This window comes from Gorilla gorilla, chromosome 8 (assembly GCF_029281585.2).
Source record: "Gorilla gorilla gorilla isolate KB3781 chromosome 8, NHGRI_mGorGor1-v2.1_pri, whole genome shotgun sequence".
Lineage (NCBI taxonomy): Eukaryota > Metazoa > Chordata > Mammalia > Primates > Hominidae > Gorilla > Gorilla gorilla.
This window is the reverse complement of record NC_073232.2, coordinates 22705554-22719390: the sequence shown is the minus strand read 5'-3', so window position 1 is coordinate 22719390 and position 13837 is coordinate 22705554. Positions and strand designations below refer to the sequence as shown.

Below are 13837 nucleotides of genomic sequence, written 5' to 3'. Positions count from 1 at the left end.
CCCAGAGGGGACCAGGAAGGTGGGGAGAGCTGCAGCTGGGGAGACTGCAGGGCAAGCTGCCCCAAAGCTGGCTTTGCTTTCCAGACCAAGGTTGGGATCCAAATGCGAATCTGAGAAAACTGCTCCCAGGAATCAAATAGTGGAAGGGAAAAAAAAAAAAAAAAAGCATCCGTAGAACCACGCAGTGCAAGAAGGCCTGCTGGTCACACTTAAGTGTCTTCAGGTACCCCCCAGAGCGTTTCACAATGCCAGTGGCAAGCTGTCGGGAATGTCAGGTCCAAGGCTGGAAAGTGGAATCCGCTCATGTGCCCACTTGTGTGTTGTGAATTTCAGGATCTGGTGCCAGGAGACACTGCATTCTACTCCCAGGTGGGTTTCTCCGGCTTTTAAAAATGCGGAATACTCTCTCCATCGTGTCACAGGGCATGATTTCTCCATTCAGTGCCTTTTGAAATTGCGAGTCAGAGATCTGGTTCCGTCGTCCGCTTCCGCCAGCCTTGGCCAAGTCATTTTGTCTTTTGATGTTGGGAGGGACAGAGGAGTTCCAAGGTCCTGGATCTGACTGACTTAAAAAGGGGGGTGTCATTTAATGAAATGGCAGGAGGAGGAGTGGGTTTGAAAGAAGCAGAGAGGAAGGGAGGCAGCCGTGGTTTGGAAATGTTAGAAAAGGGCATTGTGGCCGGGCACAGTGGCTCACACCTCTAATCCCAGCAATGTGGGAGGCCGAGGCTGGAGAATCACTTGAGGCCAGGGAGTTTAAGACCAGCCTGGGCAATATAATGAGACCCCGTCTCTACCAAAAACAAAAAAAAATTAATTAGCCAGGTGTGGTGGCACAGCACCTGTAGTCCCAGCTACTTGGGAGGCTGAGTAGGAAGGATCACTGAACCCTGGAGGTTGAGGCTGCAGTGAGCAGTGACTGCACTGCCCTCCAACCTGGGTGACAGAGCAAGACCCTGTCTCAAAAAACAAAAAGAAAAGTGGAACATGAGAAAAAAACCTGATTGATGTAGGAACCGTGCAGCTGTCTCTGAGCCATGCAAAGAAGGCAAGAAATCTTACCTGGTAATTTATATTACTATATATAGTGGCTGTAAACAATAACAAAAAGGAAAAGACAGGAGAGGAAGAGGAGCTAAAAATTGTCTCGTTAGCTTCTGGGCTGGTGTGATCCAATCATAGCCAGGAAAAATTTAAAGGACCAGAGAGAGGACAGACATCCTTCCTGGACTGAGAGGCGAGGTTACTGCTCTGGTGAGTGGAGCGTTAAGTTGAAGGCCCCTCCTTGGACAGGCTGAGGCCCTCAGGGGACCTTAGCAGTGTGTTCACACGGTCATGTGTTTTTATAAAATCTGTGAACATAATACGTTTTGTATTTTTCTTCAGTAGAACCGCTAAAGGCCAGTGTGGTGGCTCAGGCCTGTAATCTCAGCACTTTGGGAGGCCGAGGCAGGTGGATCACCTGAGGTCAGGAGTTGGAGACCAGTTTGGCCAACACAGTGAAACCCCATCTCTACTAAAAATGCAAAAATTAGCCGAGCGTGGTGGTGCACACCTATAATCCCACTACTTGGGAGGCTGAGGCAGGAGAATCAGTTGAACTCAGGAGGCAGAGGTTGCAGTGAGCAGAGATCGTGCCAGTGCACTCCAGCCTGGGCAACAGAGCAAGACTCTGTCTCAAAAAAAAAAAAAAAAAAAAAAGCCGCTAAAATTTTATAAGCTTCAAGCCCCATAAACCTAGATCTGCCTCTGCCACATCACCTGGGGTCCATTGTCAACCCCTCCCTGCCTTAAGTTCTTCGAAAATATTTCATCCAAAAAATTGGGGTCAATGCTCATTCTTTCTGAGGCTTGGGAGTTGGCCGTGAAGACTGCACAGAATGTTGTCTTCAAGGATCAAAGAGAATGAAATTCAAAGCCCAAGACCCCTACTTCGAATTACAGCCCCTCCCAGTCTCCTGCTGAATGACCTAGAGCAGAGTCAGAGCCAACACCTTGTTTGTGTTTTAAACACAACCTACAATCGCGTTTTTTCCTAACCCTGTGAAAACCCAGTGTCAGATTAGAGAGGCTGCATCTATCAGCCCACCTTCCCCCTTAGCAAAGGGAATCTGGCTGACTTCAGCTTGGATTCTTGAAGCTCAGTGGTTCTCAAACTTTGGCGTGCATCGAAACCACTTGGAGGGCTTGTCAAAACCCCTCTCAGAGCTCCTGATTCTGTAGGTCTGGGGAGAGCCTGAGAATTTACACCTCTAACAAGTTTCCAAGTGAGGCTGATGCTGCTGGTCTAGTCACTTTAATTGGAGAGACTCTCTTGTTGCTGAGGAAGAGACAAGCTTGGGGTGGGTGTGTTGCTCAGGATCATAGAACCCAGGTGTGCTCAGTTTTAAGCCCGTGTCCTGGTCCATCTGCACGGGCCCCCTTGTATCTGGCAGACTCCAGGGGGCACCAAGGCAACAATTTACCTTAATAGCAGCTATAGATGAGGCTGTGAACAGGAGCCCCAAACCTCCTGAGATGAAATTGACATCATGCACCATCAGAAATGAAATCTGGCTGGGCGCGGTGGCTCACGCCTGTAATCCCAGCACTTTGGGAGGCCAAGGCAGGCGGATCGCTTGAGGCCAGGAGTTTGAGACCAGCCTGGCTAACATGGTGAAAGCCCATCTCTACTAAAAATACAAAACTTAGCCAGGCATGGTGGTGCACACCTGTAATCCCAGTTATTTTCGAGGCTGAGGCAGGAGAATCACTTGAACTCGGGAGGCGGAGGTTGCAGTGAGCTGAGATCATGCTACTGTACTCCAACCTGGGCGGCAGAGCGAGACTGTGTCACACACACACACACACACACACACACACACACACAGAGAGAGAGAGAGAGAGAGAGAGAGAGATGAAATCCAAGCGTCTTTAAGACTTAAAAGCAGTACATCGCTATGACTCCCCACAGGCTGGACATTGCTAATCAATCTGGTGGGCTAGAAGAGAAATCCTAAGAAAACCTTCCTGCTTAATCCATCTGTACACCTAATAGATAAGCATCGGTATACCAATACAATGAAGCGATCTTCAAATGCTTTATCATTCAGTGCTGGGGCCCCAGGCTAAGGTGATTAGGAGTTAGTAGTAGCAGCTGGGGCCACTTGCAGAGCAGCTCCCATTGTCAGCTTCAGTGCCCTCAGCCCTTTCTGCAGCTGCACAGCTGAGCAAGAAGAAACCCTGGTGAGAAGGTGAGAAAGCCCCATGACTCAACCCGAGGGCAGGTCCCACTCTTACCAGCCCTGCAAGTTTGAGCCTGAAAAACATCCTTTAGTGCCAGGGTGGAGGCTCCTTGGGGTGCCCCACACCCACCTCCTGTGACTTAGGAGGGCCAAGACAGTGGGGGGACGCACTGCAAACAGGAAACATTCCATCAGGGAACAAAGGGAATTTCTAGCACCCCTAGATCTTGTTCTCCCTCCCGCTGGGATGGCTGACGGCTGCCTGTGTTTCCTTGCACCAGGAGGATAAAGCTTTCCCGTGATGAAAGCATTGGCAGCGCCATCTGGAAGGGGCTGATTCCACATCCCTTGCAATGGGGAAATCTAGCCTTGGCCTGAAGATCTAGGCGGCTGGCTCATCTCCATCCCTTTCTTCCTGCCTTTCTGCCCTCTTGCCTAGAATGTGTTCCCACAAAGGGGACAAGCCCCGCTGCTTGCAATTCCAGGAGAGCTCTGATTGTTAATACTCTTATTACACTTGCCGGATTTTATTTTCTGATGTTCATTCAGAAAAGGTGATACATATAACCCAGTGTCCAGTTGGGTCAACTGTTTTCTCTCTTTCACCTCCTTGTTAGATAGTGTCTAATAATTGTTCCTTAAAAGCATTTTGAGAAACTAGTCTCCATTTCAGAATTTTCTAATACTTGCCTAGTACCCAACACCCAATAGGTGTTTGATGCACAGTTATTGAAATTAAATTAAATTGTGAAGGATACTAATAAGACTCCTGCATGTGCTATGCTTTAGGAATATTCACCCCAGCACAGTGGCTCACGCCTATTCGGGAGGGTAGGGGTTTGGGGCGGGGGGAGGATCACTTGAAGCCAGGAGTTCTAGACCAGCCTTGGCAACATAGCAAGACACCATCTGTACCAAAAAAAAAAAAAAAAAAAAAAAAAATCTTCTTAATATAGCTGGACATGGTGGTGCATGCTTTTATTTCCCACTACTTGGGAGGCTGAGGCTGGAGGATCACATGAGCCCAGGAGTTCAAGGCTGTAGTGAGCTATGATGGTATCACTATACTAGCAGCCTAGGTGACAGAGTGAGACCCTGTCTCTTAAAAAAAAAAAAAAAAAAAAAAAGAATCTTCTAATCTTCTATGTTCCTAGAGTGTATGGTACCTTGGGCCTTGCTGATGCCTCCCATAGGGTCTGTCTCCAGTATTTTTTTTCCCAAATTATATTGTAAGCCTTTGTCACACTGATACGAAACCTTTAAAGTTTGTGTCACGTCAGTGTCCTGCAGTAGTATCCATCTTGTCGTCTTTCAATTATTCTCTGACCCTCATCTAACCCCAAATCATGGTGTGTCTGAGCCATGCCACAACACTGTAAGATTTCTGTGGTATAAACATTTCTGTTAGCTCCCAACTCTGCCAGGTACTATACACAGCATTTTACAAAGTTATAGCCCCCCACCACCCCCCGCGCAAAGAGTTTGTGTACTGCTCGTTGATTTTAAAAAAAGACGTAAAATGTTTCTAAACTGTTAGTAACTTTGAAGGTGGTTTGCCTGTTCAAGGACACATAATTACCTTTAAAATTACTGAAGTCTAGTACTTCGTATCTGAGGCCTCAGATGCTGAAGAAATGAAGAATGTCATTGATACCTATTAAAGAAGCCAGGCCAGGTGCAATGGCCCAGGCTTGTAATCCCAGCACTTTGGGAGGCCAAGGCAGGCAGGAGTTCGAGACTAGCCTGGCCAACATGATGAAATCCAGTCTCTACCAAAAATACAAAAATTAGCTAGGCGTGTAATTACACACCCGTAATCCCAGATACTTGGGAGGCTGAGGCAGGAGAGTTACTTGAGCCTAGCTAGGAGGCAGAGGTTGCAGTGAGCTGAAATTACACCACTGCATTCCAGCCTGCGAGACAGAGCGAGACTCTGTCTCTAAAATAAGTAAATAAATAAAAAAGAAGTCAATATCCATACCTACCAATGCCCTGAGACACGGATTAGCATTTCAAATAAAAAAGTCAACATAGTTGACTGTAGATTTTGCTTCATTTTTATTTTTTAAACCCAAGATCTGTCACCAGATTCTTTTTTTTAATAGTAAATTTTTTTAATTTTTTTATTATACTTTAAGTTTTAGGGTACATGTGCACAAGGTGCAGGTTTGTTACATACGTATACATGTGCCATGTTGGTGTGCTGCACCCATTAACTCGTCATTTAGCATTAGGTATATCTCCTAATGCTATCCCTCCCCCTGCCCCCCACCCCACAACAGTCCCCAGTGTGTGATGTTCCCCTTCCTGTGTCCAAGTGTTCCCATTGTTCAATTCCCACCTATGAGTGAGAACATGCGGCGTTTGGTTTTTTGTCCTTGCGACAGTTTGCTGAGAATGATGGTTTCCAGTTTCATCCATGTCCCTACAAAGGACATGAATTCATCATTTTTTATGGCTGCATAGTATTCCATGATGTATATGTGCCACATTTTCTTAATCCAGTCTATCGTTGTTGGACATTTAGGTTGGGTCCAAGTCTTTGCTATTGCCATCACCAGATTCTTGACAGTCCTGCTCATCACACTGCAGATGACTCAGTGGCAGATGATTTCAACATAGTTAAAGTGATTGGTTAAGGCTTGAGACCAGGACCCTGAATCCCACAGTAGTGATACACAGAGCTGTCCCCTGTGAGACCCCATAGACCTGTATTTAAGTGGAGGCCCTTAGAGGTGGTGAACCATCTGAATCAGAGCTGTAAGCCTGTGTTGGAAGAAAAGGAATGAAATTCTCACCTCCCCGTGCAGCACTGAGTGGCATTCAGATGGGAGGAAGGTCGTGGAACCCGCGTCCTGAATCCATTTGTGCAGGGGCTCAGTGCCTCTGTTATTGACCACTGGAGGGGGAGCAGGCAGGGTGCATTGGATTCACTCTGCCCTGTGACAGCCCGGTGATTGCTTCCACATTTGTAGCTGCGTCTCTCTGTTGCTTTCACTCCTAAGTCTTCAGGTAACACATTTCCAGAAAGTTCAGGGACAGTTTGAGAGAACAACTATGAATTCAAACCATCTGGTTGAGACATGTTCAGGGTCTCTTAAAAAAAGAATCCAAAATCCATGTTGAAAGAACTTGAATGGGTTTATTCCTTCCTTCCCGTCTCATATTACCTGAAATTCCAGAAAATGTTGGAGGGGAGAAAAAAGGGAATAACAACAACAAAGCAACAATAACTGGGTGTATCGTTGTAGGTGAAGACACACAGCCCATTCGTAGCTTGTCTGAAAGTGAGACAGAGCCTGAGATTTGTTCTGTGTTGTTTTGGGGATTTGCCATCAGAGAACAGCTCATTCGTTCATTCATTTTGTTTTTTGAGATGGAGTCTTGCTCTGTCGCCCAGGCTGGAGTGCAGTGGCATGATCTCGGCTCACTGCAACCTCTACCTGCCGGGTTCTCTGCGATTCTCCTGCCTCAGCCTCCTGAGCAGCTGGGACTACAGTTGCCCACCACCACATTTGGCTAATTTTTGTATTTTTAGTAGAGATGGGGTTTCATGATGTTGGCCAGGATGGTCTCGAACTCTTGAGCTCAATTGAGCTGCCTGCCTCGGCCTCCCAACATGCTGGGATTACAGGCTTGAGCCACCACACCTGGCCCAGCCATCAGAGAACAGTTCCGATTTCAATGGGAGTTAGGAGAGTTAGTTTTTGTTCTCAGGCTTTTTAAGGAAAATAGCACAAACCCACTTAGGAAATACCCAGTGTGCTGCAGGGACGTGTGGCTTGTTGTATTAACCACTGAAACGAAAAAATGGGACTGCAGCATTTCTTAAATGAGATGATGAGGCTGCTCTTGGCTTCTTGGCTAGAAGTCTAGGGCCATAAACGACCCATTCTCTGTAAAACCAAGGGATATGTTGTGTTTTCAAGTAGGAATTTGGCTGTGTGATTACTGAGATGGCCATTGAGTCATCTGCAGTGTGATCAGCAAGATTGCGAAGAATCTGGTGATGGATCTTGGGTTTAAAAAACGAGAAATGAAACAAAACTTGCAGTCTGTCATTGTACCCTGGCTCTGACACTTTCTGTTCTGGGAGAAAACAGGTTGTGCTAAACATGGGCCTGGCATTGCCTGGGATCCATCCACATTCAGTCCTCAGCTGTTGACACACTCCCATTCTCTGAATGCTAGCACTTCCTCCCATTGTTAAGGAGTTTATTAATAACTAATGTAACAATGAGAGTGCCAGCTATCTGACATCTCTCCAAACAGAGAGGGGAGCTGATAGGCTCTGTCAGCGTCATGATGGCGGCTGTGTTCAGCTCAAAATTCACTGCCTTGCGCTGATATAAATCACACGACGTTTTTCGGTTTTGTCTTCATCCCTTCTCTTTTGTCCTTCCTCCTCCTCCTCCCTGTATCTCTGTTCCTGGCCTTTTAAAGTCCTCCATTACCCATGGCCTGTGGCCTCTCCTTTTAGGTCTAACAATGGACAGGATTCCAGGGGCCTTAATTTTGGTCATAGCCTCTGCTCTGCCCCAGGGCGCAGCCAAAGTCGGATTGTGCCAGGGTTTGTTTATGCTGGACCGTGTGCCCAGGGAGAGCTGCGAAATCTCTTTCTGGGGAATGGATGGTTCTGGATGTGTTTGAGCAGGACTGGCCTGAGTCAAAATTGAGAGGGAGACAGAGTCGTTATCCCTTTCTGTTCTTATTTTGGGGGAAATAAAAACAAAGTCATTTACACGGCTATATTTATCCCCTGAGGTGTTACTAATAAAGGAGTATTTGCCCACTAAAAGGAACCAGGACCAAATGACAATGTATAACCTAAATGAATGACTTTCCAATGATAACTTTTTTTTTTTGAGACAGGGTCTCGCTCTGTCGCCCTGAGTGCAGTGGCGCAGTGCTAGCTCACTCCAGCCTCAAACTCCTGGGCTTAAGCGATCCTCCTGCCTTAGCCTCCTGACTGGGTAGGACTGTGATGAAATTTCAAATACTAAAAAGAGATATAACTATCACTTCCCATGAGCATTTCTCTGTTCCCATTTAGGGCCAGCCCTCTGTTGCGGTGCTCCTTTGCTGGGAGCACAGAATGAGGATGACTGAAATTCACAGTTAACCTGCAAACGTTGGTATTGCAATAGCCTCACAAGCTTGGAGCCAGAAGATAGGTCAGCTCCCTCATTTCACAGCCTCAGAAATGGAAACTGTAGGATTTACAAACCATAGTTTCAGCTGGGTATTTTACTGGATGCTGCTAATTTTTTTTAAATGAATGTTCAGTTTTTTTTTTCCCATTCTCCTCTCTCTCTGTTAAATTACATTTGCACTGTTCACCGAGTGCCAGTGAGCCATGGAACCTAGCCAGAAAGCAAAGCTCTTCCAGAGACTCCCAGCCACCATCAAAAGGTGCTTGCTTTTCAAAGAGCTTCAATTTCAATGCTCTCTGAAATGAACTATTTTATTTCTAAAATTTCTAAGCCTGATGAAAAGTTCTCCAAGCATGCATTTTTTCATGTTAAAAATCACATCTAATTCTCTATAACGGTCCCCAGAGATGACACGTTTATCCTGCAGTCTGCAATGTGGCATTATTTTCCGTGGTCTCCTGGGACATCTTTTATGTAAGGAATTCATCACTGAGGATTTGTCAAGGAAATAAATATCTTTTTATCATAAAGAAGAATTCTAACCTTTTCCTTGTATTTATTCCTGGGGTGTCTGCCAAAACTTTTCCTTACAGCTTTTACTGATCTGCTGGGAATATACCGCCTTCTTCATTTTTTTTTTTTTTTCTCTAAGGTCTAAAGAGACGGATTGTCATTTCCCTTCTTTAGTTCTAGAACAACCGATTCCTTTCTTCTTTGGAGCACTGTTTGCTTCGAAGTTTCCCCTCCTTCCAGAGAGGAAAGCACCCCTTCTCTGTCTTCTGAAATCAGTGGCTGGTCATCAATATCCCCTCTGTGTCAAAAACAGATGAGCCACGCGTGGCTCCTGACAACATCCTCCTGGCAGAATGTGCGCTCATATCCGGTGCTGAGTCACCCAGGGTCTTCTGAACAATTGGAGCATTTCTGGCTTGCGGCTGAATGAGGCTGAACGAGGCTGCCCTTCCATGTGTCTGCCGGCCGGGAGGAGAGCTGCTGTTTGTGCTGCTGGCGTTCCCTCCACATCCACTCCTCCACACCCAGCTGTCCCCGGCTGGAGTCTGGAGTTCCCCGGCTGGAAGCTGGGAAACCCACAGTGACACAGGCAGTGTCTCCAGGGTCTCAAACAATGTCCATAGCATTGGAAAGTTCACTCCAAAGGTTTCCAAATGCCCCCGAAAATGACTTTCTGACTTGGCATGAGTAACTCCGTCTCTCTCTCTGCTTGGATGGGAATTGTCTTTTTAGGGTCAGCCCTTTTTGTCTTCCTCGTTGGCCAGATTATTAGTGAACTAGTTCAATGAAAATCCTTTGGATTAGGATTGAAATGTGCTCATAAGGTCGCCAAAAACAACAGATTCTATCTTTAGTATCATTCAAGTAGATCATTTCCTCCCGATAACTGGGAGGAAAGATTTTTTTGCTGGACAACTGACCTGATGACACTGTTTTCCTGACAATAATTCAGAGGCAGGCTTAACCTTCTCAGAGAGGCAATAAAAAAAGTCACCCAGCTGTGTGCAGTGGCTCACGCCTGTAATCCCAGCACTTTGGGGGTCAAGGCAGGCACATCACTTGAGGTCAGCAGTTGGAGACCAGCCTGGCTAACATGGTGAAACCCCATCTCTACTAAAAATAGAAAAATTAGTCGGGCTTGGTGGCGCACTATAATCCCAGCTGCTCGGAAGGCTGAGGCAGGAGAATCACTTGAACCCAGGAGGCAGAGGTTGCAGTGAACTGAGATCACACCACTGCACTCCAGCCTGGGCGACAGAGTGAGACTCCGTCTCAAAAAGAAAAAAAAAAAAACGGGATGTGACCAGCTACAATTCAGGTTAATCACCCAGTTAGCTCTCGGCTGTGAGTTCCACCTTCCACCTTCTACGGCAACTACTACCTGTCTCATTCTTTTTTTGTCTGTTTAGAGACAGGGTCTCACTCTGTTACCCAGGCTGGAGCGCAGTGGTGTGAGCATAGCTCAGTGTACTCTCAAACTCCCGGATTCAAGGGATCTTCCTGCCTCAGCCTTTTGGGCAGCTGGGACGATAGGCGTTCGCCACCACACCCAACTAATTTTTTTATTTTTTATTTTTTTACAGATAGGGTCTTGCTGTGTTGCCCAGGATAGTCTCAAACTCCTGGCGTTAAGCAATCCTCCTGCCAGGGCCTCCCAAAGTGCTGGCATTAGAGGTGAAAGCCACCATGCCTGGCCTATTCTTGTGGCCTGCTCTCTTCTGCCTCCCGGCGGGCAGGTCTGAGCGCTGGACGCATGTCTGCTGTTCGTGTCTCTCCCACACCACCGTGCACATGGAAGGGGCTCCAGAGGCTTCTATTAGTCGGGCGTTGTGGCACGCTGTAATCCCAGCTACTGGGGAGGCTGAGGCAGGAGAATCACTTGAACCCAGGAGGCGGAGTTTGCAGTGAGCTGAGATCATGCCGCTGCACTCCAGCCTGGGTGATCCAAAGAGCCCCTGCCCTGCTTCCTTCTCTTAGGTTTTGATGCTTGCACTATCACGCAAAGAGCCCCGGCTTGGGAGTCAGTGTGACTCCCTTCTACACAGGTTTACCAGGGCAGCCCAGCTGAGATCAAGACAGAAAGCTCCTACCCGTGTTGAGTTTTTAATGCAAGAGGCAGAAGACAGAATACAGAGTTAGACTCCCAGTTCAGCCTCCCTATGACTCTGTGAACTTTTCTATGAATATGGGAGGCCAGGCGCAGTGGCTCACGCCTGTAATCCCAGCACTTTGGGAGGCCGAGGCAGGTGGATCACAGGGTCAGGAGTTCAAGACCAACCTGACCAACATACTATATCTCTACTAACCCCATCTCTACTAAAAATATAAAAATTAGCCAGGCGTGGTGGCGTGTGCCTGTGGTCCCAGCTATTCAGGAGGCTGAGGCAGGAGAATCACTTGAACCTGGGAGGTGGAGGTTGCAGTGAGCCAAGATCAGGCCACTGCACTCCAGCTTTGGTGACAGAGCAAGACTCTGTCTCAAAAAAAAAAAAAAAAAAAAAAAGAAAAAAAGAAAATGGGAACGATGTCTCTGTGAGGATTCAATGAAGTGCAGCAGATAGGAAGCTCCTGTTTAGGAGTTCTCTAAAAATTCATTTCCTTACCCTTCTCCTCCTGAGCTTCCTGAATTGATGTGGCCACGGTGGGTGGTACATCTGCAAGCATTCTACGTTTCCTTGCTTGTCCACGAAATGGACTTTCTCATCTACATTTTGGAGCTCTCTGAATTGGGGTGCAGACTCCTAATAAAGGCTAGGAATAGTGGCAGGGGAGGGTTTCAGACGGGGTCTTGCTTTGTTGCCCAGGCTGGAGTGCAGTGGCGCAATCACAGCTCACAGTAGCCTCAACACCCTCTGCTGAAGGAATTCTCCCATCTCAGCCTCCAGCGTAGCTGAGACCACAGGCATGCACTACCACGCCTTACTAATTTTTTTTTTTTTAATTTTTGTAGAGACAAGGTCTGGCTATGTTGCCCAAGATGGTCTCAAACTCTTGGCCTCAAGCAGTCCTCCCATTTTGGCCTCCCAAAAGTGCTGGGATTATAGGTGTGAGCCACCACCCCAGCCTCACTTGTTAATAGAAAGAGTAACTGGTATTCATGTAACACTTAATATATTCTCACCTCTCTTCCAAGCATCTTCTAAGCATTCTCTTTTAATTCTCCCAACTTCTGAAGAAGTCCTGTTTTCATTCCCATTTTATAGGGGAGGAAACAGACTTCGAGAGGTTACACAACCTTCCCAAGTCCCCGCAGCTGGTAAACGGCAGTGCTGGAACACACACCCAGACCTATTAACTCAAAACCACTGGTGTGAGCTTTGGCTTTAGAGGAAGCTACGTAACAGTTTGTGTCTTCTAAAGAACATTCAGAATACTCTTATAAATCTGATTGTTGCCTGAAACTTTACAAAAAAATATATATATATATACATATATACATACATATATATATATATATATGTGCATTATGTGTATCTTTCACAAACCATATTGAGATCACCTCTGTTTTCCCCTTGACTCCTACACCAACTCATTATGTTTGGACAACCCTTTCCAGGTAGCACTTAGCTACTGTTTTCTCAATCAATAACCTTTGAAATCTCGCCCTTCTACCTAGAATAAAGAGGTTCCATCCATCTTCTACTTCATTAATCCCAGAGACAGCTCAGATTAAACTCTGTTTAGCTTTTTTGAGTTTACAAATATTTGCTTCGGTCTGTTGATAAGATGAAGTAGTAAATCCTTTAGGCACTGGTTAATGATGAGACACACCCTTCCAGCCCGGGAGAGGCTGTAGCAGTAACTGAAATGAGAGCAGCATTGGCAGAAGGCTAGAAGTTAGGAAGGTATAGAAAAAGGGGAGGGAAGATTGTGCAGTGTATAAGATGCCTGTTGTAAAAATTGCAAAAATGACTGCTAGCGGCATGAGGGAACTATCCGAGTAAGTTGTTTATTGAGTAATAGTGAATTCAGTTTGAGGAATCTTAGAGATGGGTCAATTGGTCATTTTATAGACGGAATCATGAGATTAGTAACTCGAGGTCTTACACCATTTAATGGCAGGTATGTGATGAAAATCCAGTGTCTTTCCCACCAGTCACCACCCTCTCTCCATGATAGCAGATTTAGATCATTTAATTTTTTTTTAATAGAGAAGGGGTCTCACTATGGCCAGGCTGGTCTTGAACTCCTAGCCTCAAGCAGTCCTCCCACCTCAGCCTCCCAGAGTGCTAGTATTACAGGTATGAGCCACTGCGCCCAGCCTATATCCTTTTTTTTTTTTTAACTTTAAAAAAAAATTTTTTTTTAAATGGAGTCTCGCTCTGTCACCCCGGCTGGAGTGCAGTGGCGCCATCTCAGCTCACCGCGACCTCCGCCTCCGAGGTTCAAGCGATTCTCCTGTCTCAGCCCCCCAAGTAGCTGGGATTACAGGCGCATGCCACAACGCCCAGCTGATTTTTGTATTTTTAGTAGAGACAGGGTTTCGCCATGTTGGCCAAGCTGCTCTCAAACTCTGACCTCCTGATCCGCCAACCTCGGCCTCCCAAAGTGCTGGGATTATAGGCATGAGCCACGACACCCAGCCCTTTTTTTTAATTTCCAAGGGGCTAAACACAACCTCAAAGAGGTTTGCACTTGCAAAAGCATATATGTGTTCAAATAACTGAAAATGGATAAATCAGCATAAGCCTAGGTGCTGATTTGAAATTAGAATTTTTGGTTTGGTTTTGTTTTTGTAGAGACAGAGTCTCACCATGTTGCCCAGGCTGGTCTCGTACACCTGGCTTCAAGGGATGCTCCCTCCTCGGCCTCCCAAAGTGCTGGGATTACAGGTGTGAGCCACTGTGACCAGCTTTTAGTTTTTGACAGTCCCATTTCCCTGAGCTCTAAGGCTCTGCCCTGCCTCAATTTCTTCCTGGAGTCATTCTGTCACTTGAGGGCATCAAG

The 13837-nt window shown here is 46.5% G+C and overlaps 1 protein-coding gene across 17 annotated transcripts in view; it reads left to right on the top strand.

The window, feature by feature from the left end:
* Positions 1 to 13837, top strand: part of FRMD4A (FERM domain containing 4A) — a 685957-nt gene that overhangs the window by 635718 nt on the left and 36402 nt on the right. For 10 of the 17 annotated variants that reach the window (XM_055352375.2, XM_055352372.2, XM_063709892.1 and 7 more), the window contains one exon: positions 334 to 369. The exons of the other annotated variants lie outside the window; for them this stretch is intronic. In XM_055352375.2, the coding sequence (XP_055208350.1) occupies positions 334 to 369 (36 nt within the window). The remainder of the gene's footprint in view (positions 1 to 333; positions 370 to 13837) is intronic. 17 annotated transcript variants of the gene reach the window in all.